The sequence below is a fragment of the Nelumbo nucifera genome, chromosome 5, assembly GCF_055504915.1.
Source record: "Nelumbo nucifera cultivar China Antique chromosome 5, China Antique-T2T, whole genome shotgun sequence".
NCBI lineage: Eukaryota > Viridiplantae > Streptophyta > Magnoliopsida > Proteales > Nelumbonaceae > Nelumbo > Nelumbo nucifera.
The window spans coordinates 54,766,282-54,793,494 of NC_142653.1; the positions used below are offsets into that span (position 1 = coordinate 54,766,282).

Sequence of the window (27,213 nt, forward strand, 5' to 3'; positions counted from 1 at the left end):
ACAAAGTGGGTCATCGAGTTGAGCAAGTATGACATCCGATTTGAGCTACATCCAGCGATTAAGGCATAGGTCATGGCTGACTTCGTCGCCGAATGTACGTTTAGCATGCTATCCCTTGAGATGACTGAGCCAACAAGCACATTGGAGTCATCAACCAATGCGACACCCGTTCTGACCAGGGAGACCCCAGCCTGGGATGAGGAGCCCTGGATCCTCCACGTTGACAACTCGTCTAATCGGCGATGAAGCAAAGCCGGACTCATACTCTACGGACCAAGCGAGGTGAAGCTAGAGTACGCTCTCCGAGTTCGCATTCAAAGCATCGAACAATCAAGCGGAGTATCAAACACTAATAGCTGGGCTGACGTTGGCAAAGGAGGTCAGCGCGAAGCACGTCGTGGTCTACAGTGATTCTTAGATGATTGTAAACCAGGTGAATGGTGAGTACGAGGCTCGAGAACCCGCCATGGTGGATTATCTTGCCAAAGTGAGGGAGCTCCTGCTTGGCTTCAACTCTTGGTTCATCCAGAAAGTACCAAGAACAAAAATTGCAAAGGCCAATGTGCTTTCGAAACTAGATAGCACAAGCGACATCCCAATGAGGATGGTGTACATTGAAGACCCGCCATGGCCTAGCAATATAAGAGCGGCAGAAGAGGTCACTCCCATGTTGATAGCAGAACCGAGCTGGATTAATCTACAAGTTGATTATCTACTCAATAGGACCTTACCAGTAGATCGTAATGAAGCCCAGAGGGTAGAGCATCAGTCAACTTGCTATGTCCTTATTGGTGAGCGGTTGTATAGGAGATCCTTTACGCTCCCCTACATGCGGTGCTTGCAACCATCAGAGGTAAGCCAAGTTCTATACGAGATCCATAAAGGTCTTTGTGGAGGACCCCTGGGGGTAGGTGCTCGCCCAAAAAGCGCTAAGGCAAGTATTTTACTAGCCTACGATGAAGGCGGATGCACTCCAGCTCATTTAGAAATGTGATAACTGCCAGAGGCACGCCAACAGACTTCACCAACTCACTGCCAACCTGAAGTATCAGACCAGCCCATGGCCCTTCACCCGGGGGAATAGACACCATCGGTCTGTTCCCACTGGCAACTGGGCCAAGAAGATTCCTAGTCTCAGCCTTTGACTATTTCACGAAGTGGGTAGAAGCTGAGCCATTGGTGATCATCACAGCCCAGAATTTACAAAACTTCTTCTAGAAGAGTATAGTAAGCATATTTGGACTCCCAAAAGTGTTGATGTCTAACAACGAGAAGCAATTCGAGGACATAAAGTTCTAGAAATGGTGTATGGAGATGGGGATCCAACAGAATTTCACTTCAATGGCACATCCACAAGCAAATGGTCATGCCGAGGTAACGAACAAGGCGATCCTCCACAAACTCAAAGCTCAGCTTTCTTGAGCTAAGGGTTTGTGGGTAGACGAGTTGTCCAATGTCCTATGGGCCCACCAAACTACCATCAAGACTACAATTGGAGAGACCCCATTCAATTTGATGTATACGGAGGCCATCATCCCTGCTGAGATCGAAGTACTAACCTTGCGGTAAGAAGTAGGGTTGTTCATAACAAGAACCAAACTGACCAACCCGATCCGATCCAACCTGAATTGGCCAATTTTTTTTCAGCACCAGTCGGTTTTGGGTTACAAAAAAGCATAAACTGATGGTTCGATTCATGAAAACTAAAATCGAATTGACCCGAACCGACTTAGATATATATTATATATAATATATATCAGATATTATATATATATATATATATATATATATATATATATATATATATATATTTCAGCTTTATTCTGGAAATATACATATTATATATAAAATTTCTAATATATAAAATTTTAGCTTTAACCCATCAAATCATTTTTAATTTCCAGGCATCCAACCTTCGCTTCTTAGACTTGAACCCTCTACCATTCACACCGAGAGAATCATTCACAAAACCGAGTCAAACCAACCAGGTTGGTTTTACTTCGTACTGGGTCAGTTTCGGTTTCATTTCTAGGTAAACCAACCAGGTCGGGTCGGTTGGAAAAACGCCAGTAAACCGAACCAACCTGACTCAAACTGACCAAGTCGGTTTTACTTAGTACTAAGTCAGTTTCAGTTTCATTTCTAGGTAAACCGACCAGGTCAGGTCGGTTGGAAAAATGCTTGTAAACCAACTCAACCCGCCCCGTAAATAGCCCTAGTAAGAAGCGTACGACGAGGAGACCAATGACGATGAGCTACAGACCAACCTCGACCTGATCGAAGAAGTGCGTGACCTGGCCTATTTCTAGACTGCAGTTTACCAACAACAAGTAGCTTGGTACTTGAATGCCCGAGTTAAGCGACGCCACTTTCGAGTCAGTGACCTTGTACTTTGAAAAGTTATGGTACTTGAGCACAGAGTAGGTAAGCTAGGACCGAACTAGGAAGGTCCTTATAGAATACGACAGGTGTTCAGTGAAGGCACATACGAGCTCGAGACATTGGAAGGGAGGCAGGTACCCCGCGCTTGGAACGTTGATAACTTAAGGAAGTTCCATTTATGAGCTCGGGAGTCAAGCGTCAACCACATCAATGAATTGTTCTAAGTATGGACCACCCGCTTCGGCAACCTAGTCAAGCCGCACATCGCTAAATAATGTATTGAAGAGTGGACATCGAGTCACTCTAAGCCTAAGGGCCCCTTTGCTGAGTTGGTAATGACCTCGACACCTCGATAAAATAAGACCTAGTCGCTTTTAAGCATATGACAGTTTGGGTACATCTTTATTATGCCTTGTTGGTGTATAGACTGATCGGATTATATCCCATACTATGCCTAGTCGCCTCGGCACACAGTCAGCTCAGGTTACTCCCATACCGTGCCTAACCCTTTTGGAAGTTAGGCACCTCAGGCAAACCTACACTTAGAAAAAATTGGTGAAGTTGGATGTTTAGAGAATAAGTGTACACAAAACTACATTTCCATTACTTCAATGATTTTGTAGACTGAGCAAGGAGGCTCGGTGAGTAAATTTGTATAGGGGGGTCCAAGAAAAGAAGCAAAAGTTGTCAAACATTCTAGGAATCCTTGCCCCTATCCTCCTCAGCAAAAACGATGTCATGCTTGGCTTCTTCAGTTTCCATGGCTTCCTCGGTAGCTGCATCCAAGTCGTTCTTCCCTGCAGCTCCCGTGTCAAGAATGTCATCCTCCTCCTCCTCAAAGTTTGGCTCTTCTTCGGCCTTATCTAGCATTGCCAAAGTGACAACCGAAATGGTGATAGATCCAAGGTCGAGCTCGAGAAATACCAGCCTCATCATCATGTGATAGAGCTTAAAGACCTTGTGGAAAGCTACAGTATCGAGCTCCTGTCTATCCTCGCGATACTCCACCGAAGCCATGTATTTCTTGACGGCAAGGGCCTCAGCATCTTCAATCCCCTTAAGGAGAATGGATTCGCGCTCAATGGAAGTGGTCTTCTGCTCCTTGGCTTCCTTCTTTAGCCTTTCAATCTCGAGCTAATGCTCCTCGACGCACATATGTTTCGATAGTACCTCGCCTTTTAGCTGATTGATGATGCCAACAGCCTTCTCCACCCTAACCTGACATTCAGTCGTTGCCGCCTCAACATCCTTCACCCTCACAATCTGTTGTTCAGACTACTTCAGGAGGGCGCGAGTCATAGAATTGGCATACAAAAAGGAAAAAATTTCACTAAGTGCCAGAGATAACACCTTAGCAGCAGCACAGTAATGAGATTGGGACTTACCACCATGAGGTAGCGCAGTATGTCGGTATCTTTGCACCCACTTCGGTAGTCCGCTACTCAGCAAGTTAAGAGATCTCATCGGGAAAAGTAGCCTCCTTGCTCTTTTTTAGTTTAGTCCAGAAGTCCATAATGCTTCGGTTCTCCTCAAGGCCTTAACCTGAAGAGTCGGCCCTGGGATGATTGGACCGCATCTCAGAAGATCGGGCCACCTCGGGTTGGTGGGACGACGACCTTTTTTCTTGGTCCTCCTCGACCAAGTTAATGATAGGGACCTCCTCAGCCTTAGTAGGGGTGACGAGCTCAACTACGGGTTCCTAAGAAGAATCACCTTGGGATGCCATCCTCTTCCTCTTCTTCTGCTTCATGTCGGAGAAGAGCCCTTTCATTAAAAGATTAGTCATAATGCCTACAGAAGACGAGTAGAAAGTCAGTCAAGGCAACACAAAGGCGAAGTCATATGAAAAATGGTAACCGCACCCGAAGTGGCGACCTACCCAGAGGACTCAACCTGGCCTTAACTAGCTTCTCCTCAGTCAAGTAATCTTCTAATTTCAGGCCGAGCTCACTAGGTTGTGCATCTTGGCCAGTATTTTCTCACTCATTCGGTCCCTAGTGTCCGTAATGCCTTTCCTCTAGTGTGTTGGGAAAGGCCACCCCCATCATTTGCAAGAAGAAAATATCTCCTTTTCCAAGCCAAGACTTTCTAAGGGAACTCATGGAGGAGTTTGTGTCCAGGCCAGTAGGACATATAATAGCTAAATTTTCCCTTGACTATAGCACTAGAAGGATTCTATTTGATCTGACAAACCAAGCTAAAGGTATTTATGTCTAAAAGGAGACCGGGGTCAAAGAAAAGAGAGAATGTACCAACCAAGGTACGAATTGAGTTCGAGTGAAGCTGGTCGATGGTGACATCAAAAAAATTTAAAGCTTTAGGGATGAATGGGTGAAGTGGAAAGCAGAGCCCGGCCTTCAGGTGCTCCGCGAAGACAACAATTTCTTCCTCATCGTGGTCCCAGGGAAAACCCTACAAAGGAAGGCAATAACCATACCGTTCGGGGATCTTGTACCAAGAAACCAGAGCACTGACCTCCTCGGCAGACATTGTGGAAGGACCAAAGCGGTCTGGTTCTCTAGGACAAGCTATGCGGCGGGAAGATGAGGCTCTTTTATGAGAGACTCACTAGTCTTGAACCAAGGTACCCTCCTCATCCTGACCAAACTCCATTTCCTCTTCACTAAACACTTTACTACTAGACACGATTTAAAGCAAAAGAACGAACTTGAACAAAGAAAGATGACTTACATACGGGAAGAAAACCGAAGACCGACCTGGCGACACCAAAGATAGCGCACGACCTCCAAATAAGAGAACTCAAATAGGACAATGAAAAATGGGTTCCCAAGGGCCCTATTTGTAGCCAGTATGGCTGATTAAGGATGGTCCAGATTGATTTGATCCAACAGTTCCCAGGAGGATAGTCACTCAACTTTCAAGGTCTAATTCGGTTGAGCGCGTGTTTGACATCCATAGATTTTATAGTCCACATGACATCCACACATTCTGAGATGCGATCTAATTCTAAGGTCAAGCCAATTGGGTCAGTCAGGTTTGACCTATAGACCGGACGTCAACCAAGCCAAAGATCGAGCCAAATTCACCTAGACTCGTCATAAACTCCCACACTGAGTTGATCACCTCTAGCATAGGAGTGGGGGGCAATTGATGAGGGGTAATTTGGCCCAACCTATTAGCATGGAGACACGTGGAACGACCAAATGACTAAACGACGACTCAGCATTTCCTACCACCTCAACAGGCCAGGGCAGCTTGGGTACCTCGAGCACCAAGGCCAAGATCGAGGTCCGAGAAGCTTGTGATGGCCCGACCTGCCAAGGTGCCACATAGCCCACTTATAGAAGCTAGCTAGCTATCGCCAACCTTATCGGGATCAAACCGCATGCCTGCGTGCCTTATCCTTACCCCGCCCAGATCGGATGGACTCAATAAGGCTTATCAGCTCACACGAAGTCCATCTCCGTGTGTGAAGGGAACTCCTGGTAACGTGGGCCGGTAATCTTGGAGGTGTTTCGTGAGACCTACAGCAGCTCGCCTATATAAGGGCTTTACTTCCAACCTTAGAAGGTACGCGCAATATTATCTCTCTAGCTCTCTTGTTTACAAAGCCCTTTAGCTCACACAACACTCTTCGCTAACTTAAGCATCGGAGTGACCACACCGAGTAAGCCACCCCACGTCCTCTGGTCATGTTCTCTTGTAGTTTGACTAGCCAATTAAGCAGACTGACATCCGAGCTGCTACCTAGGTAGGAGCAATAAGACCAAGTCGCTTTAAGCATATGGGCAGTTCGAGTACATCTTTATTTATGCCTTGTTGGCGCATAGGAAATTCAAGTTATATCCCTTACCGTGCCTAGTCGCCTCAACTCACATTCACTCAGGGTTACCTCATAACGCGCCTAGCCATTCTAGAAGTTAGGCACCTTGGGAGAACCTACACTTAGAAAAATTTTGTAAAGAAGAAAGTACAATTCTACGCGAGGTGGTCAAAGAAGTTGTATTTCCATTACTTCAAAAAGGTTGTACATCAAAGTTGTACAAAAATGAAAAGCCTACTAGACCGAGTTCGGAGGCTCGGTGAATAATGTTTGGTACAGTGGGGGTCCAAAAAAAGAGGCAAATAAGAAAGATTAAGCATCCTGAGGCTCCTCGCCCCCATCTTCATCCGCAGTAGTGGCGTTATCCTTGGCTTCATCGGTCTCCATGGGCTCCTTGGCAGCAGCAATCGGGTTGTCTTTCCCCACAACTCCCTGGTCAAGATCGCCATCCTCCTCCTCGGAGTTATGGTCCTCATCTGCCTTATCCAGCATGGCCAATCACAGGTAGAGCTCAAGAAACGCCTACCTTGACATCCACTGGCAAAACTTGAAGCCCTTGCAAAACTCTATGGTGCCTAGGGTCTGCCTCTCTTCGCGAAATTCTGGTGAGGAATTGTATTTCTTAACAGCCAACACCTCGACATCTTTGATCCCCTTAAGGAGGATAGCCTCGTGCTCATTAAAGGCAGTCTTCTCCTCCTTAGCTTCTTTCTTCAACTACTCGACCTCTTTCCGCAGTTGGTCTATCTCAAGCGCCTACCTTTCGGATTGCTCGCCCTTCGCTATCACCTCGCCCTCTAACTTGTTGATGGCGCGCATGACCTTCTCCACTCTAACTTGGTATTCTGCCACTGTCGTGACCTATTGCTCGGACTGCTTCAGGAGTGCGTGAACTATGGAGTTGGTCTTCAAAAGGCATAAAATTCACTAAGTACTAGAGATAACATCCAAGTAATGAGATCGGGACATTCCACCATGAGATAGTGTAGCGCCTTCACACCCAATTCATGAGTTCGCTGCTCGGCAAGATGGGAGGCCTCCTTAGGGAAAATATCCTCCTTGCTCTTTTTGAGGCTGGTCCGGAAGTCCATGATGCTTCAGCTCTCCTCGAGGCCCCACCTGAAGAGCCGGCCCTAGGATGGTTGGATCGAGGCTCGGAAGACCAGACCACCTCGGGCTGACGGGGTGGTGACCTCCTTTCTTGGTCCTCCTCGACCAAGTTGATAATTGGGGCCTCCTCGGTCTTAGCAAGGGTGGCGGGCTTAACTGTCGGTTCGCTGGTAAAATCACCTCGGGATGCTATTCTCTTCCTTTTTTTCATATCGGAGAAGAGTCCCTTCATGGAAACATCAGCCCTGATGCCTGTAGAAGACGAGCAGAAAGTCAGTCAAGGCAACATAAAGATGAAGTAATAGGGAAATAGGCGCCCACACCCGAAGTAACAACCTACCCGGACTCAACCCAGCCTTAATGAGCTTCTTCTCGACCAAGTAATCCTCTAATTTTAGGCTGAACTCTGCTAGGTCACGCATCTTTTTTCCGCATTTTTCTATCCATCCGATCCCTAGGGTCCTTAACGCCTTTCCACCAGTGTATTGGGAAAGGCCACCCCCGTCAACAGCAAGAGTAAAGTATCTCCTCTTCCAAGCTGGGACCTTCGAGGGTAACTCATGAAGAAGCTTGTATCCAGGTCAGAAGGACATATAGTAGCTAAACTTGTCCTTGACCGTGGGACTAGTCGGATTTTGTTTTATTTGGGCTACCGAGCTAAAGGTGTGTATATCTAAGGGGATACCAAAGTCATGGAAAAGGGAAATGGTACTAATCAGGGTACGAACCGAGTTTGGGTGAAGTTGATCAATGGCGACGTCAAAGAATTTTAGAGCCTCAACAATAAAAGGGTGAAGTGGAAAGTGAATTCCGGTCCTCAGGTGCTCCATGAGGACAGTTATCTCCTCGTCGTCATGGTCCCAGCGAAATAGTGGTAAGGGAATTTGTACCAAGCAGCTAGAACACGGATCTGCTCAGCGGACATCGTGGAAGGACCAAAGCGGCCTGGTTCCCTAGGCGGGTCACACGATGGGAAGACGAAGCCTTCTTATGATAGTCTTTCTGGTCCTGAGCCGAGGTGGGCACCTCGGCTGGACCCAACTCCAGATCATGAATTGAGGTACCCCCTCGCCCTGATAAAACTCTACCTCCTCGCTAAACAAACTACTACTATGCAACATTAGAACAAAGAAAAAGAACGAACTAGAACAAAGAAAGATGGATTACCTAAAGGAAGAAAATCGAAGACCAACCTCGAAGACCGAAGACAGAAGACCGACCTGGAGACACCGAAGCTAACGCGTGACCTCCAAACGCAAGAGCTCAAAATAGGACAAAGGAAATGGAACCCCAAGTCCCGTATTTATAACTAGTATGACTGATTATGGACGGTTCAAATCGACTTGATCCAATGGCTCCCAAGAGGACAACTATTCGACTTTTGAGGTCAAATTTGGTTGAGTGTGTGTTTGATGTCCGCGGACCTTATAGTTAGCGTGATGTCTGCACATCCCCGAGACACGCTCTAGTTCTAAGGTCGAGCCAGTTGGATCGGTCAAGTTTGACCCATAGACCAAACCTCGGCCAAACCAGAGATTGGGCCAAATCCATTCAGACTCATCATGAACTCCCGTCCCAAGTTGGACACCTCTAGCACAGGAGTGCGGGCAAATGATGAGGGGTGATTTGGCCCGACCTATTAGCATGCAGACATGTGGATCGACCTGATGACTTGACAACAACTCATCGTTCCTTGCCACCTCAACATGTCAGGTCAGCTCAAGTACCTCGGGCACCTCGGCCAAGACCGAGGTTCGAGCAGCTAGTGATGGCCCAACCTATCGAAATGACACTAGGGATGCAAGTCTAGCTGGCCCAAGTTAATAGTTTACACTATTTCGGACTCAGACTTCAGGTTGGGCATATTGAAATTTTGACAAAATCCCAACCCTAACTCGAAAACGTTGCACCCCTAGGTGACACGTAGCCAAATTCTAGAAGCTAGCTAGCCATCTCCGACCCTCCTGGGATTACGCCACACGACCACAAGCCTTATCCTTATCCCACCCAGATCATACAGACTTGATAAGCCTTATCAACTTATACAAAGTCCACCTCTGGGCGCGGAACGAACTCTTGGTAACGTGGCCCGAGGATCTCAAAGGAGTCTCGTAAGACATATGGCAGCTCACCTATATAAGGGCTCCAACCCCAACGCTACAAGGTACACCCAATTATTTGCTCACTAGCCTTCTATCTAACTAATTTTCCTGCTTGAAATCTCCATTCGCTAATTTAAACATCGTAGTGCCAACACTAGGTAAGTCACCCCGTGTTCTTTGATCGTGCTTTCTTACAATTCAACTAGCCAGCTAAGCAAACCGACGTTCGAGCTGTCCACTAGCTAGGAGCGACCAGGTCACACACCATCAATTTATATCATCGATAAAAACAATTATTCTTTGTCATAGTTTTTTTTTCTTCAATATGGTTAGTTAATATAGGATTCAATGAATTAATAGGAGTTAATATCCTATATAAACTTAATAAAAGGGATTTGAATGAAGATAAATGTAGTAGTTCAATTTAGATTTTGTGTTGTCAGAATTAGAGAGGGACCAAATTCAAAAATAGGGGTATTCTAGTTAAGAGTAGGATTCAATGAATGTTAATGAGTTAATACCTTAAATATAAGACTTAATCAAAGGGATTTGTATGAGGAGAAACTGACTATTCAAATTACATTTCTATACTTACAATTAGAGAGGGACCAAAATAAAAAATTAGGATATTTTAGTCAAGCAAAATTTCTACACTTTAATATTGGTATAGATGCTTTGTACACTTACTCAATACTAGTAATTAAGCATATGCGTTGCATGTGAGAATTTTTTTTCATATTAATTACTTGAATTTTAGATATATCATATTTAAGATGGAAATTGAAAATTAACAAAAGTAATAATATGATTAAAAATAAAAAATATTTATTATTCAATTATGACATCCTGAGTTTCTTTGAAAGGTTGGATCATTGATGTACCATCTAAATAAGAATACAACTTTGCTTTTGGATTAGTTTTAAATTAGGAAAATCATAATCGGAGCCAGCTTTACATTTAAAATTAGGCTACAAGTTGGTCCATAAATCAACAATACTCTTACAACCGGCTCTACATTTTAAATGATAAAAACCCTCCCCATTTCATCGAAGGCTTATGTGGTTGTTGCCAACATGGGACTCTTAATCCATGTTAGACACAACAAAAAGCTTATACTGAAATTGCCCTTTAATGTTAGGTGATTGGAAAATTAAAAAAAGGGTTTTTAGTTTCTCAATCTCCCTCACACTCTCTCACCCACAACCATCTTTATTTGCTCAACGACTATGTGATTTGAAAATAAACAAAAATGGTTGTTAGTTTCTATATTTACGTTCTCTATATCAATTTATCTCATTCTATCTCCACCTATCGTTCTCCCTTAATCTCGCTCATTCTCTTTTTCGATCGATCTCTCATTCTCCCTTAGTTTCTCTTCCGTTCCCTCTCTCGTTTTTTTATTTTCTTATACACTTATATGGTATTAATTAGATCATATGAAAGAACATGAAACCAACATGGTATGCTTTAAAACTTATAATACTAATTTAATAAAAATTCACAAGAAGCTCTTGGCTATGAAAGTTACACCAACTGGAGAACGATAGAGATTGAGGGAGAAGGACATATTGACTGAGAGGGAGAGTAAGGGAGAAGAATGAGAAAGATTGAGGGAGAACCGTAGAGAAAGAGGAGGGGAGGGAGAGAGAGGTTTTGATTTGGCTACAGACCAAAGCTGAGAGAATGGGAGAGACAAAGGAAGCGAGAGATCGAGAGATGACTGTGACAATGAGAGAGAAGAGAGGGAGACTAAGAGACAGAGGGAGTGGGAGAGAAACTGAAAACCTATTTTTGGTATAGGTTTTTTGTTGTGTCCAACATGGACTAAGAGTCTCATGTTGGCAACAACCACATAAGTCTCTGATGACATGGCAGGGGTTTTTATAATTTGAAATGTAGAGTCTGTTGTTAGAGTTTTGTTGGTTTGTAAACCAACCTACAACCTAATTTTAAATGTACAACTAACTTTGACTATAATTTTCCCTTTAAATTATATATTTCATTTACATTATATAAAATATTTTTTACTTATTACACTTAATTTTTGTTTGTCTATGGTTTCATTTGACTCAAATCACTAACCCACCATCTAAAAATAAAAATTGTTTGATTTATAGGTTGACATTAAATTTTGTATTACATTTCCATCATTGATAAAATTATTTCTTATGTATAAAACTTATTTTTGTTCAATATAATGAAATACACAATATTACAGATGTACCCAATAATTTATTTTTTTATAAATATATGACATTAGATATGTGCCCAAAATTTTCTCTATCTTTTTTTATTTTTGTGATTCTTTATATTTTCTATCATTAAAAATCTTTTTATTTGACTATGACATCATTTCATTTCTAGGTAGATTTTGAATTTGGCATTCCATTTTCATCATTAATAAAAATACTTCTTACATTTCATAGTTATTTATTTTAATTTTTTATTATTTAATTGTGGCATTATTTATTAATCTATTTGACCCCAAATGGTCAAATTGCTTACCCACCACCGAGAGGGAAGAAAATGGTTTTGTTTTCAAAATATTTATTTTTATACTATTAAAATTAATATTGTGGATTTAATTATAAGAATTTAATGATGAGAAAAATATATCTTAAATATAGGATTAATTAGAGAGAATAGGAAAATATTTTATTTCCAATTGGTTTTAAATTTTACATTCCATTTCCATCACTAATAAAAACATTTCTTATTTATCATACTTATTATTGTTTAATATGTATGTTAAAAATGTTCCCAATTTTTTTAATTTCTATTTCTTTCATTTTATCTATTTTTTTATTTTATTATTTAATCATGGAAATGTGGATTAACCCATTTGACCCAAAATGATTTAATTTCTTACCACCACTTAGATGAAAACACTATTTTTGCTAGGCAGATTTTAAAAAAGTATAAGCTTTTATGTTATTGGAATTATTAATTTATTTAAGTATGTATTTAATTAATAGAACTTAATGATGAGAATAAACAAAAATGACTTAAATATATGATTCAATGAACATGAATGCAAGTTAATATCTTAAGTGTTGGATTTAATGAGAGAATTGAATGCATTGAATATCTTTAAATTACCTCCTTTCAACTCATTTAATATGAATAACCGATTACTTTATTTGCCCTTATTTTTTATCAATAAATTTAAACATAGAAGGGTAAATTTTGTCCTTAGAAAATTCCAGAAATATTCTTGAGGCCATTCGTGCTTGTTAAACTAGTATAGGTGGATGCATCCTTAATTCTTATTCACCAGTTTGAAGGAATTAGAAAGGGAAGTAAAAAAATGCTTGGACCTACCATTTTGGTGGTTTGCTCCAATTCTAAATATGCAATACATTAACAAAGATGATACTTAACTACATGACCTATCATTTATTAGAGGAGATCATGGGCAAGGCCAAGCTTAGCACATATAAACAGGGTTATAGCTCGGATCTAGACCTTGAGTCAGACCTTGAAGTCTTTGATTTTAAATACAATAATACAATGTGCTAAAAATCTATGATGTTGGAAAGACATGATACCGAAAAGGATTTGACCAATCAAAACCCCTCATGAATTTTGATGAAAACCCACCTAATTGGTTACTACTTTTATGATGCCTATTGAGTGGTTATGATACATATGAACTTAGAAGTCAAGAGTTTCTTTCTATGTTTTCTTCACCGAAAAGCAAGTCTGAAATAGGGCTGCAACTTGGGCTGGCCCAACCTAGCCCAAAATTGTATACAAGTTGGGCTTGGATTTTCAATTCTTGAGTTGGGACCAAACCCAAGACTTCAAGCTTTTTTTATTTTTTAAGCTAGGCCTTGGTCTATCCCTTAGGTAGCCCAAACCCAACCCGAGTCTACCCGATGTTTTCTCTACTCAAATCCAACTTCAGCCCAACTCAACTATACACATTCATACATACATACATATATGCACACATGTACATGAAATTTTAGAGTGGGTTCATTAACCAACCTTAGCCTAGCCTAGGTCAAGCCCAACCTAAGTGAATCAAATTATAGTGTGGGTTGGGCTTGAGTTGAGAAGATCAAGGTTGGCCTCGAGCTTGGTTTAGGATCAGGCCTTAGGCCCTAATCTTAGGTATGGACTTGGGTTGACCATAAATCCAAACCAGCTTGCCCAACTTGCACCCCTATCCTCAAAATCCCAGTTCTAAGATGGGCAAAAAAAGGCCAAAGCAAAGGAACACTACACAAGCACAACCAATAGCTTCAGACTCTCTCTTATAAGAAACTACTCCTACTAAGTGGAGTCTCAGCCTTCTTCCCAATCATTCTCGATCTCATGATTGAAGAAGAAAAAGAAGAAGAAGAAGAAGAAGAAGAAGAAAGGAGTTGAAAGAGAGTAAAGGAGGGGCAATTAATTGTGAGTTAGGTTTGTGTTTCACAATTTCAAAAAGGAGGAGTCCATGGAGGGATAAAACTATCACATATAAAAGGCTATAAATGTTTTACTACCAAAGGGCCTATTTGTGTCAAGTGGGTCTACTAATAATGTATATTTAATTAACTTTGGAGACAATGTATAGTGAAGTAGTTTAGTAAAACTAGAGGATATATTTAAATAATTTAAGCCTTTTTTTTAATTCATTGTGAACTCAAATTGTGAAACCATTCAACCCACTACTAAAAGGGGGTTAGAGTCTTTAAACCTCCAAATTGCTAGGTCTTAAGATACTTGCCAACAAACAATGATAGGACATTACTCTTTTTTAATTCCTCCTCTGTCAATATCTCCCTTTTTTTCCTTTTATTTGTTCATTTCTCTCATTTAATACATTTCAATCTTTGTTATAGCATTTTGATTAAACAATTTCAACCAAAATAGTTAAAATGTGCAACTTCACACTTCCATGCCAGATTTTTAAAGCACTGAGCACAATTGAACAACAACTATGTGTTTAAAAATTGGTTTCTTAATTGAACACATTATCATTAATATAATCTTAAGATAGTATAGCTTGTTTTGTTGACTTTAAACTCTATGGATATGGCAATGTTGCTAATAAAACATTCTTGGATAGTTGCAAAACAAAAGCAAAGTTTTAACATATTCAAATATTATGGTGTCAAAACTAATTAATTGTGGCTTAGTTGGTAGGTCCTCTAGTTGTTTGTAACGGAGTCAAATCCCATTGACACTAGAGTTAAGGGGTTATGGGTTTGGGGATGGGCTACCCCATTTTTGTAGTCCCATAATGCATATGCATGAATTTCGATGATTGGTTACCACCAATGATTAAAGTATCGATATTGGGTATCGTATCAGACCACTCGGATACAGACACAGATACAGATATGGATATGCTTTGGAAGCGTATGGATACGAGAAAAAAAAATGGAAATGATTGGATACGCTAGGAATTCATATAAATTCCACAAATATATTAATACCATTATAGTTAAGGTCAAAATAACCATAATTAATGTATAAATACATAGGAATTGCATATTCTAATGGTATGTGTGAACAAATGTATTACAAATGATATAGCACATAGAAATCATACAACTTTATTGATAATGTATCAATCAAGAGTGGTAGAACATATTATATTTCTTCTTACAAATTAATACATGTACAAAGTTATAATTATATTATTTTCCATTGAAGTTCAAGGCACAAAACATATGCAACTATTATATCTAAATTATTATATCAATTATTTCCTATTTTGCTATTTTTAATTTTTAACATTAAAAAAGTCAATTAAAATTAATTCTCAAATGTTTGGTAAACAATATTTTTATAATTTTAACTTAAAATATTTCATTAATAAAATAATTATTCCATTAATAATATTTTTATTTATATAAAATTTATGAAATAAAATAATGATTTTTTATTATGAAAGTAGATTAGCCGATTTGACAAATTCAATTTATATTATATTCTCAAATATTTGGTAAACAACATTTTTATTTTTGTAAATAATAAAAATACTGCTATTTAATTAAAATTAAAATATTAATTAATAATTTATAAAATTTGAAGATACACATCGAGTTTAAATTTATAAACTTTAAGTATTAGATAATTATTCTACTATTAACATTTTTATTTGAATAAATTTCTTGACATTAAAACCACTTTTTGACATAAATGTAGATTTATAAATTTATTCCATTAGTTTACAAAATAATAATTTTGATTATTATTTTTTTCATCTTTAGTTGAAGTTGTTAAACATAAATATATATTGTTTATTTGGATTACATTTACACGTTTAGATAAAATTTATTTTATTTCATTAATTATCATAAGACATAAGCTAACCTAGTGGTTTAAAGCTGCACTTGAAGTGCATGTGCCAATGCGGAAGCATAAACACAGTCAGTATTGTATTGTATCATATATCACATTACATAAGTTGACATTATATAATAAAATTTAATTTTTATGGCTTGCACCAAAACCAAGGCAAGTATCCATTTTACAATAGTATAGATGTAAATAATTTTCTAAAATAGGATGTGAGTGTCTAGTGGCTACTATTTTATTATTTGTCACCATAATAACCCATAATAAAGATGCAATGTACACTTACTCAACAGAGGTGAATGCATCTAGAGGTGTAAAATGTGTTGTGGTGCTCGTGGCTTGGCACAATGGAATGTAGGTCATGCTAGGCATGGCACAACCATACATGTCATGCTGCCCATGGCCCATGTGTCGGTACGACCTACCAAAGAAACTAGTCATTGGGGGCCCTCCCCCCCTCCAACAACTAATTTTGGCTTTTGGGGGGGTTTACAGAAATACCCCTTAACAATTATAAACATCTTTGTAGGAGTATTTATGTATTTTGGCTTTAGGGGAGAGAAAATGACAACAATGCCCCTCTAACAGTTATATAATAGCTAGTATGGGGGCATTTGGATAAAGTGATAAATGACTTTATAATGACCAAAAATACCTCTCCCAACAAGTAAAAAAAGGCTTTTTTTTATATTTTGGGAAATTGAATTATTTTCAATTTTTATAAATAGCCATATCCCCCACCATTTTCATAACACTAATTTAGCAATTTTCATACTCTCCATCTTTCTCATACAGTCTCATACTCTCACAACTCTCCAATTTAGCAATTCTCAACTTTGCAAAAATGCCACATGATATTATACTTGAGGAAGGCTAAAAAATAATAATTTGTATAAAAGAGTTTTTACAAAATTTTTATGATACAACTAATGAATTTTCGGGTGTTAATTACCTAACTAGTTGTATTTTAGCTAATCAATTATTGTGGTTAGTGAATTTTTGTAAAATATAGAATAAATTCACAATTTAAAAATATTATTGAAATACTAAAAAATACTGGGAAAACATTTATCCACTTTATTGCTTAGTTAAAGTATTAGATCATATGATTAGGAAAGATGGTTTAAATATTTTTCTTGAATCATATTATGAAAATATGAATATTGAAATTAGAAATGAAAACAAAGAAAATTAATAGTTTATTATTTCAAATGTATAATTTATATAACTACAAGAAAAATCTACTTTAGCAACGGACAAAACCATTGCAAAAGGATACCAAAAACCGTTGCTAAAGGATATAGCAACGGTTTAGCCACGGTTTTTTGTTGGTGGCGGATATTGGCGTGGCTAAAACCTATAGCCACGGAGTACATCGTGGCTACAAATATATGTATAACAACGGTTTTAACCGTTGCTAATAAAAAAAATTATTGCAACGGATTTATTTTGTTTCGTTGCTACAAATTGCTATAGCAACGGTTTTAGCCGTGGCTATAGAATGTAGGCTATTGATGAATAAGAAGAAATAGCAATGGTTTTAAGTAAAACCATTGCTAGAAGTATTAACCATTCGTTTGTATTGCCATGGTTTTTTACATTAACGGTTGCTATAAAATTCTTATAGCAATGGTTAGAGTCAAAAACCGATGCTATAGAATGGTCGTCACAAAACAGAACCGCTTCTAAAATTGTTGTTGTATGGAACCTTTAGCAACGGTTTTATCAAACCATTGCTAAAAGTGTAGTTCTCATTTGATTTTTTGATGAATGCCATCACAAAAAAAAAATTAATTTCACATGTTCCTGTATGATAAAAACTTTACAAATTTATACAAAATATTCATAGTAGTCTTTATTCAATACACACTTTTAATACATTTTTTTCATCACCAAAAAAGAAAAGAAAATTAACAAAATTATCCTTATTGCATCTGAACAGTTGATTATATGCACGTGCATCATACTCAAGACCTTCGCTTTGGATCATAAACATCAGTATGTCATGTTCAACAAAAATGAATACATAAGGATTGATATCAATAATTAGATATATAAATTAAATTGTAATGTAAGAGTTTTATATGCATTATACATTACCATTGATTTAACCCATGTGATGTGAGATCCAAATGCATCTCCAAGAAGTTCTTGAGAAGTGTTCATTGGTAAAGGACCTTGAGATGCTACCCTTTGGTGATCTTACTGAAATAGGAGAAAGAGGAGTTAATCTTAGTGGCGGTCAGAAGCAATGTATTCAACTTACTCGTGCATTGTATCAGAATGAAGGCATTTATCTTTTAGATGATTCATTCAGTGCTGTTGATGCACATACTGCTACCAGCCTATTTAATGTAATTTCATATTCTCTTTTCCATGAAATTTATACATTTATGGCTACCATTTGTATTGATATCTGATTTGAATTGTTTCAAGAATATGTAATGGGAGCTCTTTCGGGGAAAACTATCGTACTAGTGACCCACCAAGTTGATTTTCTTCCTACATTTGACTCTATTTTGGTTGGTGGAAATTCAACTCCTGTATTCTTCTTTTATAAATTCGGGAAAAAAAAAAACTTATAATTACCCTTTATTGTGAACCTAAGAGCAAATTCAGGACTAATCAGTTTTTGGCCTCATCTTTTGTTGCCAAAATCCTAGATAACCAAAAAGTGTGTTGTCTTTTGTCTATCAAAGGTGAGAATTTTTATATATGAACAAAAATGTTATTACTATTAATTGAATTGGTAAAAGCGCAATCAACTTGTGCTTTCCAATCAATATGACATAGCCCTACCAATAGGCTTGCCATGATTACGTATAAAGGAATTTTTAGGGAGTATTGGTCAAAATGAGTTCAAGTTACATATCTACTGGAACTACTTTATGAGACAAGGGCTCAAAAAATGCTTTATGTTTCTTTATTGATTTTGATAACTGGCAGTGCAGTGTTGCATAGACTCTTGTAAATGGAAAACATGTCCCTGTCAAACACGCATTGGATTCCAACACTCCACATATACCTGAAGGACACTTCTATGTAACATTTCCTTTTCTTCTACTAGCTTATTTGACATAAATGAACAGATAATGTACAAAATGAGTGCCATTTTTCCTATAAAACATTACTTAGTAACAAAGGTAACATTCTAGACCCCTTTTTTATAGTTATATAATGTTGAAATTCAAATAATATGAACTATTTTAATAGTATATACTTCTCTATAAATATGTCTATAAGTCCATGTTTTCTCATTTTACCAAGTTGGAAATAAGTCAGGTTCCAACTCAATTGTCCAAGTCCATGCAACACTGAAGTAGTATAATCTGATCTTTAGAGTCACTGAAGTTATTTATTTATTTATTTTTTTTTTGAAGAATACAACTTGATTCTCTTAATATGTTAACAGTCCTAAACTGAAGATAATAGAGCAATTCAACAAAACATCCTAAATGAGATCTTTATTCTACTTGGCCAGTATGCAACAGATCCAAAACCAAACCTCAAAAGTAAACACAAAATGACAAGAGATTAAACCTTCTTGAGCAATGCAGCGACAAGGAGATGAAGCTAGCAAATGACCCTTCATGCTTATTCCAACTTAGATGCTAAACTAACCTAATATTATCTCTACTTTACAAATTCAAGAAAAGGAAAGGGGGGACTGATGTTACCAAGGGATTATTCCAATGCAAACAAACTTAAAGAAAATGAACTAAAGCTAATATGGAGCAACAAATTCAATAATGGGAAACTGAACTCAGTATGGATTTATTGGTTATTGATACCCAAACAACTTTAAAAATAAAGGAAATGGTTGACCAAAGCCACTCTTGAGACCAGCATCCAAAGCTAACATTCAGAACACAGATTAATGACCAATTGTGAAACAAGGATCAAACTGAATGATCTGACTGGAGTTCGAAAACCTGTCGTCCCCATCAGTAAACCGACAATTTGTTAAGTGCAAAATTCAGAGACATCCTCATCGAGACAAAAACCAATGGTTAAAGTTAAAGATCCTCAACTTGTCTTCAAGTCTGAAATGCTCAAAAAGAAAACCAGTGACTGACCTGCTCCCCTGAAGGTCAGCTCAGAAGGGGATGAGCTATGCCTCATTATTTTTTCATTTCTTTTAGCATTTTTTTGGGTGTGATTTTGTAGTTCCTGGAGCTGCTTGTCACAAAAATCCATCATTCATGTGTTGCTTTTTCATGGCTTCTCTCCATCCCCCAAACAAAAAAAAAAAATGCAACTGATTGCCAGAAATCACTAAATTGCCAAGTTGTAACTGAGAAGTGACCTAATGTGACTGATTAGTTTAATAAATTGTTTCTGGCTTAACATGTAAGTGGTAATAGTGGTGGAAGGATGTTGTATCTGTACATGAACTGATGTCAAAGCAATTTATGAATGCATTTTGTGAAATAATATCATTTTCCTTTCTTCAGCCTTAATCTCAACTATTTGGGATTCATTCACAAAACAATTCTGTAGCTACATGAATCCTCTCCTGGCAATTTGCTCCATCAAAAGTCATGTTCTGTCAAATTATAATTTCCTAGATTATATGCTACTGTATGGTGTATTTTAAAATGAACCTATCATTTTCACAGTTAATGTCAGATGGGGAAATCCTGCATGCCGCTACTTATCACCAGCTATTGGCCACTAGCAAAGAATTTCTGGACCTTGTCGATGCGCACAAGGAAACTGCAGGTCCTGAAAGGTTGGCTGGGGTAGTTTCTTCCAAGGGACATGAAACTTCTTCTAGAGATATAAAGAAGACGTACCAAAAAACAGTTAAAAGAATCAATACAAGATCAGTCGATTAAGCAAGAAGAGAGAGAAACAGGAGATATGGATTTCAAGCCATACATTTTGTATCTGAGTCAGAACAAGGGATTCTTCAACATTTCTCTTGCAATTCTCACTCACCTCATTTTGTGGCTGGACTGATATCACAGAATTCTTGGATGGCTGCAAATGTTCAAAACCCTCATGTTAGCAGATTGAAACTAATCCTAGTATACTCGACAATTGGATTTTTCTCAGTTTTCATTTTGTTCATCAGATCTCTTGCTATAGTTGCTTTAGGTATCCAGTCACCCAAGTCTTTATTTTCTCAGCTATAGAACTCTCTTTTCCGTGCACCTATGTCCTTTTACGACTCTACACCTCTGGGAAGAATACTGAGCCGGGTAAGCATTTATATCAAAAAGAAATACTGAAATCTATGCTTTAGGGATTTGTCTAACTTAACTTCATGCTTCTTATATAGGTCTCTTCCGATTTAAATATCATCGATCTTGATGTTCCATGTTTACCTTTGGATCTACCATCAATTCATATGCCAATCTAGGAGTACTGGCTGTTGTTACTTGGCAAGTCCTTTTTGTCTCAATACCAATGGTTTATCTGACAATACACCTACAGGTAATAAGATGTGATAGGAGGAATACTTTATAGCAATGGTTTATCTGACAATAGCAGGGCACAAGGCTCCCGCCAATGTGGGATCTGGGGCGGGACAGATGTATACAGCCTTACCCCTGCTCATACAAAGAGTTGTTTCCAAGATTTGAAACCTGGTCACCCAAGTCACAACGGAGCAACCCAACCGTTGCGCCAAGGCCCACCAAGGTCACCCAGAAATTGTATGAAGCAGCGTGTTTCCTATCATACATATAGCTGCCGAACTTGAATTTTTGGGCACTACACTGTGGCTAACTTGGATATGAAACTGGTTCCTGGGGCAAATATTCTTCCCCAATCATACTGTCTCAACAATCTAATATAACCCACCTGGTTTAAGCGTGCAAAGTGCAGGGGCAGGAAGAACTGAAAGCTATCCATACATAAATACATATATAACAGAAGCTCCCCTGTTTCTGCCACATGGAGAGATGATTTGGCAGATCCAAACCAATCACCAAGTAGGGGATCCTCTGGATTAGCCATGTGTTCAATCTTCATGTTACATCAGACCTATACCCCACCCTATTTTGAATTTCCCTGGCAAAATATTGGCTATTCAAAGTTTTAATTTTTACTACAAAAGTTCCCCAAAATAAGGGCTTATTGTGTACATGTGGCAAATATTTTGGGGCTGAAATTTGTCCCATGAGTAGAGCCTGCAAGAGACACATATGGTGCCTTTTTGGTCGTTTAGGGAAGCTCACTAAATGACTCAACTAGCAAACTCACTCACTCCCACAAATATAATTGTTATAGCCTTTTTCATCAACAACTAACTCTTTAGAAGTTAATTTTTAATCCATAGAGGTACTACTATGCTTCTGCAAAAGAGTTAATGCAGATAAATGGCATAACCAAATCTTTGGTAGCAATCATCTAGCAGAATCAATAGCAGGAGCCATGGCAATCAGGGCTTTTGATGAGGAAGAACGCTTCTTCGCTAAGAATCTGGACCTCATTGACACAAATTCTACTCCGTTCTTCCACAACTTTGCAACCACTGAGTGGCTGATTCAACGTTTAGAAATGTTGAGTGCCACTGTTCTTACTGCCTCTGCACTTGCCATGGTGTTGCTTCCTCCAGGAACTTTTGGCTCTAGTGAGCATTTGCTTTCTTCTTTCTGGTGAAGATGGAAATGCAGTAGAGCTCCTGGAGGAAATCCAGGTTTGTAGTTGAAATTGGTTATTTGGGTTCATTTTTTTATTAGTTATGATGCCATTTTATTAAATGAATGAAAGAATGGGTTATATATATAAGTAAAATGGTAGGATAAAAATGGTAGTATCAGAAATGAAGTCATTTAAAGGAACCTAGGAGTATTTTAATATCTCTAAATACCAAAGCATTCAAGGCAATCTAGGTCTGACCTAAATCTAATGAATATAGTTATGCTTGAAAAAGAAGAGTCTAATAGCATACACCATTTATCAATACAGGCCTAATTATAATTAATAGTAAACAGTCAGGAGATTTCTATTTATTTTTCAGTCCAAAACCATCTAACACCATCAAAATAAACAAGCAAAGCAATCAAACTTTCATTTGCCGTTTACAGTAATAACTAAGAAAATTATCATCTAAGCCTTGCCCCAACTATATGGGGTTTAGCTACATGAATCTTATTTTTCCACTCTGTTTTGTTAAGTGCCATATCTGTTCTGTCTGCAGTTCTGCTAACAGCATCTTAAGTTGTTGTTTTGAAACCCAGAAAACCCGATCTTTGTGTATATGAATCTACAAGACAATGATATGCTGATCACTTGATTGTAAATGTCCCTGAAAGTTTGAAACCTAGGTTTAAAATACCAAAATATCAGGCCCTACAATGCAGATTCCAGACTTCTTTTTTTATCATTATGATAGTGGTAGTTACAATTTCTACCATTCTAGTGAAATTTATCACTAAGGTATAAATATTATTAATGGCCAAACCCAAAAGTAACTGAAAACATTCACTAAAAATGAAATATAACTGTAACCAACACATTATTTTCCTGCTTCTCTTTTAATGATTTACTTTCCTGGTTTCCATGTAACAATATGGCATAATGATACCAGACATTTACAGTTCTAAATCTGGTTTCCCCTTTCTCGCTTAGTCAAACCTGGTTCCATCAAATCTGGATGACTGGTCCTCACACACACCACAGCACTTGCAGCCATGCATTGGGAACATCTCCCCATGAATGAAAAATACAAATACAGGAGATGTTCTTGATGTGCAGCTACAAGTGCTGTGAGGTGGGTGTGATGACCAATTCTGTGAGGAGGAAATGTGATTTCGGTTCCATCATCACAACAGGTCTAAAATTGATGCTGGGACACCTCCCAATACCCCAAAGCATCTGTGGAATCTTGCCCATAGGGACAAAACTGACTGAAATAATAGGTGGTTTGCAATCTCCCCCTAGTACTGACAGATACCACACATCAGAGTCTAGTATCATCCTTCTCCAAATCAAATTACTTCTTGTCAAACATTTACCTAGCACAGCTGTGCAAACCACACAAGCCACCTTGGAAGTGATATAAGGAAGCCACACCTTGCAGCTGGGAAAGGCATAGAGAGTCTGCCCCTGTAGGTGCTCGTAGAAAGACTTCACTAAGAATCTTCCCAAGTGGTCAAATTTCCAGATTCTTCAGTCCTCTTGGTTTGCATTAACTTCAGTTCTTGGAATCATGGAAACCAACTCCACCATTTGGTCAACCTCCCAATCATTCTAAATGTAGGGTTCCAAATCCAATCCACTTGGTTGTTTATAAGGTGGTAGCAATCAGCCACTAAAGCATTTCTGTCCCTGGCAATCAGGTAAAGGGATGTGAACAAATCCATAAGTGGCCTATCCAAAAACTGTGTCTCCATCCAAAACCTCACCCGAAGTCCATTCCCAACATTGTATTTTGTACCTGAACTGAAACTGATATAGCTTTTTTCCACCCCTTTCCATAGGGAGCATTGATAGCATTCTCTAGAGCTTCCCAGGTACATGTTTCTTGTGCCATACCTTGCTGCAATGGTTTTTCTCCACAAGCTCTTTCTCTATTCATTGAATTGCCAAAACCACTTTCCAAGCAGATTCACCAACCTTAATTTCCTAATACCCAAGCCTCACCCAGCTTTTGGAAAGAAAAATCTTATCCACTGCACCAGCACCAAATGAATTTTCCCCTTGTCAGTCCAACCTCTACAAAGAAAGTTTCTCATCCTCTTTTCCAGTTTGTCAGCCACTGGAGCTCGAATTGAAAAGAGGGAAAGGAAATAAGTCCCTTAAAGGCTTAAACCTAAATCTCTCAACCAACATGCAGTAATCTAATAAGTACATTTCATAATTTCCTACTGTCTATTATTTGATTTCAAGGGTTCTCAGAGTATCATTTCTACACTATGGCAATATAAAAGTAGTCTGAGGTTCGTGTGAGGACAAAAAAAATCTGTTTTACAAGTACACTATTTAACATAAATTGCTGTTTACTCACAATTTCCATCAATCTAAGTCACAGAAAACCCAACTACAATAAGTTCTCTAATTAGGACATAACTGGATCATGCTAAATTTGGGGAAAAAAAGATCCATGGAACTGAGGTCTAGGGTCAAGGGTCCCTAGACCTCTCCTTTCAATGGTGCCCATATGCCATTATAATTGCAAACGTTCTCATCTTTCCAGGTTACCAGAAAAATATGAAAGGGATAGTAAATTGCAGAAAGATACCAGTATCAGTGATTTTCACTAGTATGGGATTAAATGAAGATGCCAATGCATTATGAACATAATATATATGTTTTATGGCATACAAATTATTGGACACACTAACAGGTGACGATAAAATATACAGATTATAAACAAAGACAAATACCTGCATCCCACATTCTATAGAAATGGTACGAGAAGTGGATTCACCAACTAACATTTTTGAAATCCAATAACCAAGAGCAAATGCAGTATCATGTAGAATAGCCACAGGAACTATTAGAGCAATAATGATCTATTTTTTAATCATTAATGTAATTATACTATGAAGTGAGCATCTTTTGATTACCTCCAATGACAGTTGGCACCAAAACAGCTTGGAAAGTGCTGAGGGCAAGGCCTGCAAAGATGAAACAACTGTTTTTAGGCTTAAACTAGTAGACAAAAGGCAATTATCAATGATCATACCAAACTTGCTTGTAAGAGATAAAGGAAAATTTATATTCCGTTAGGAAGAATGTAAGCACACTCCACATACTGTTTGATGGGGCCCAACTAGGAAATTCTTTACAGTAAAAACTGAATTGGAAGATTTAACAGTTTCTCTTTCTTCCTTTTCTTTCTAGTATAGGCTTGAGCTGACAGAACGGACCATCCATTTACAAAGGATAAGCTTAGTGGACAAAGCCCACAAGAAACAAAACCCAGCTAGCTAGAATTTTAAGCTTGTTCAAAAAAATCCCTACTCAAGGCGGTGCAAATCTGTCACTTGAATCTTAATATTCTTTGCCAGGTGACTCCAAACATGCCCACTAGCTAGAATTTCACTTTTCTCATGTCTGTCGATTTTTTCTCCACCATTACAGTCAGAACACATGCTTGTTATATCAATGAGTCCAGACACATAGAAATACCCTCGTTATCGTACTCTTGTCAACGGGTGTCTGAATCTGCAACCGTTTTATTTGAATAAACAGAAATTGATAATTTGTGATTGCCAGTGACTAACGTTGGACTCCAGCTTCACTGTTGAGTTTATATTTTAGAACGCACAGAACAGCATAATCATCCAGTTCCGATTTGCTGGAACCAGTCTAACACAAGCCTATACTTCCAGTGGAGAACTAGCCCATTGAAACCCCAAATACAAGTCAGATCCATATTCATAAGCCCCTTCTATCCAAAAAACTTACTAGAGTATTTGCTAATCTTTGAATCAGAGAAACTACATCGTGATTCATAAGCTCCTTCCATCCAAAAAACCTACTAGAGTATTTTCTGATCTTTGAACCTAAGCCTGGAGTTCGCTTTAACACTGCCGAATGCAGAGTTGTAATCTGGTCAAAGTGAGCATAAAAAAATGAATAGGACAGAGAGAGAGAGAGGAATACGAACAGAGGAGGGATAGAGAAGAAGAAGAAGAGGGATAGAGAAACTCACCGTTGCTTGAAGAGAGATACACCAGTTGAAGCCCGAGGATTTTCAACTCACCGTCGCTTCACTCCTTGAACACCGACAACCTGAGAAGCACGAACAGAGGGAAAGAGTGAAGCAGAGACGGAAGGAGTGAAGCAGAGAGAGAGAGAGAGGGGGATAGAAAAAGACGCACAAGAAGGAAGGTATGCGCGGGCGATGCTTATTTTCTTTTGTTAGATGATGAAAATTTGTGGAAAAACCCGCGCAAACATGCAGCCACGGTTTCAACAAAAGTAAATATGTATTGCAACGGTTAACCTTATAACCGTCTCAAAAGTAAAGCATGTATTGTAACCGTCCATGAAAGCGTGGCCAAGCTAAATACGAGAATTGAACATATGGACACAACAAAATATTCGGTTGCTATATGTGATTTTTAGCAACCGTTTTTTTTTTGTCCGTTGCTGGAAAAATCATTGCTAAACATCATTTTTCTTGTAGTATGAATCTAAAATGATAGGGAATAGGAAATTTGCAACTTGTACAGGTGCAACTTCCACTTTTAAAACAATTAGTCCTGGTAATACAAAAGAAAATGCTTGGTCTCTAATAAGTAGGAGTTCGAAATCTAATGCCACTTCATCAATAAGTTCATTTATTAAACTTAATTTTTATGTATAAGCAAAATTTTCTAGCTTAGGTGATTCATTCAACTCAGGTAAAAATGAATAATTTTGATATTTTAGCCTGATGGAGTGGATATAGACAAAATTATCCAATCCTTGTCGCTATGGCATGTGATCTACTAACCCCTTCGATGTATATAATTCCATCAAAGCGTTGTTTTAATACAAGTACTAGGGTGCTGGACGACAAGAGAAGTTACATGAATGGTGAAAGTTTTGAGATGTGCATATGCTTTAAAGATTGGTTGGATGTTGAAGATAGAT

The 27,213-nt window shown here is 38.4% G+C and overlaps 1 protein-coding gene and 1 long non-coding RNA gene across 11 annotated transcripts; one reads left to right on the forward strand and one right to left on the reverse strand.

Moving 5' to 3' along the window:
- The first annotated feature begins 418 nt into the window (after positions 1-418).
- On the forward strand, positions 419-994 carry LOC148791625 (uncharacterized). Its single transcript, XM_088888266.1, has one exon. It carries the CDS (start codon positions 419-421, stop codon positions 992-994), a length of 576 nt encoding a protein of 191 aa, XP_088744392.1.
- A 16,467-nt stretch (positions 995-17,461) lies between these two features.
- Positions 17,462-26,580, reverse strand: LOC104596767 (uncharacterized). Of its 10 annotated transcripts, none has more exons than XR_016076068.1 (6): positions 26,288-26,551; positions 26,041-26,184; positions 25,197-25,247; positions 20,617-20,658; positions 17,776-17,880; positions 17,462-17,654 (listed from the first exon to the last, which is right to left on the reverse strand). It is a non-coding gene; the product is annotated as an uncharacterized LOC104596767 (long non-coding RNA). The 10 variants fall into 10 exon arrangements; XR_016076063.1 differs by lacking the exons at positions 17,462-17,654; positions 17,776-17,880 and adding an exon at positions 19,030-20,448 and having other exon boundaries at positions 20,557-20,658; positions 26,288-26,367; positions 26,457-26,580; XR_016076064.1 differs by lacking the exons at positions 20,617-20,658; positions 26,041-26,184 and having other exon boundaries at positions 26,288-26,367; positions 26,457-26,580.
- Between the last annotated feature and the right edge of the window lie 633 nt (positions 26,581-27,213).

Coding starts and splice junctions, on each gene's coding strand:
- LOC148791625 (XM_088888266.1), top strand. CDS start 419: ATGATTGTAAACCAGGTGAATGGTGAGTACGAGGCTCGAGAACCCGCC.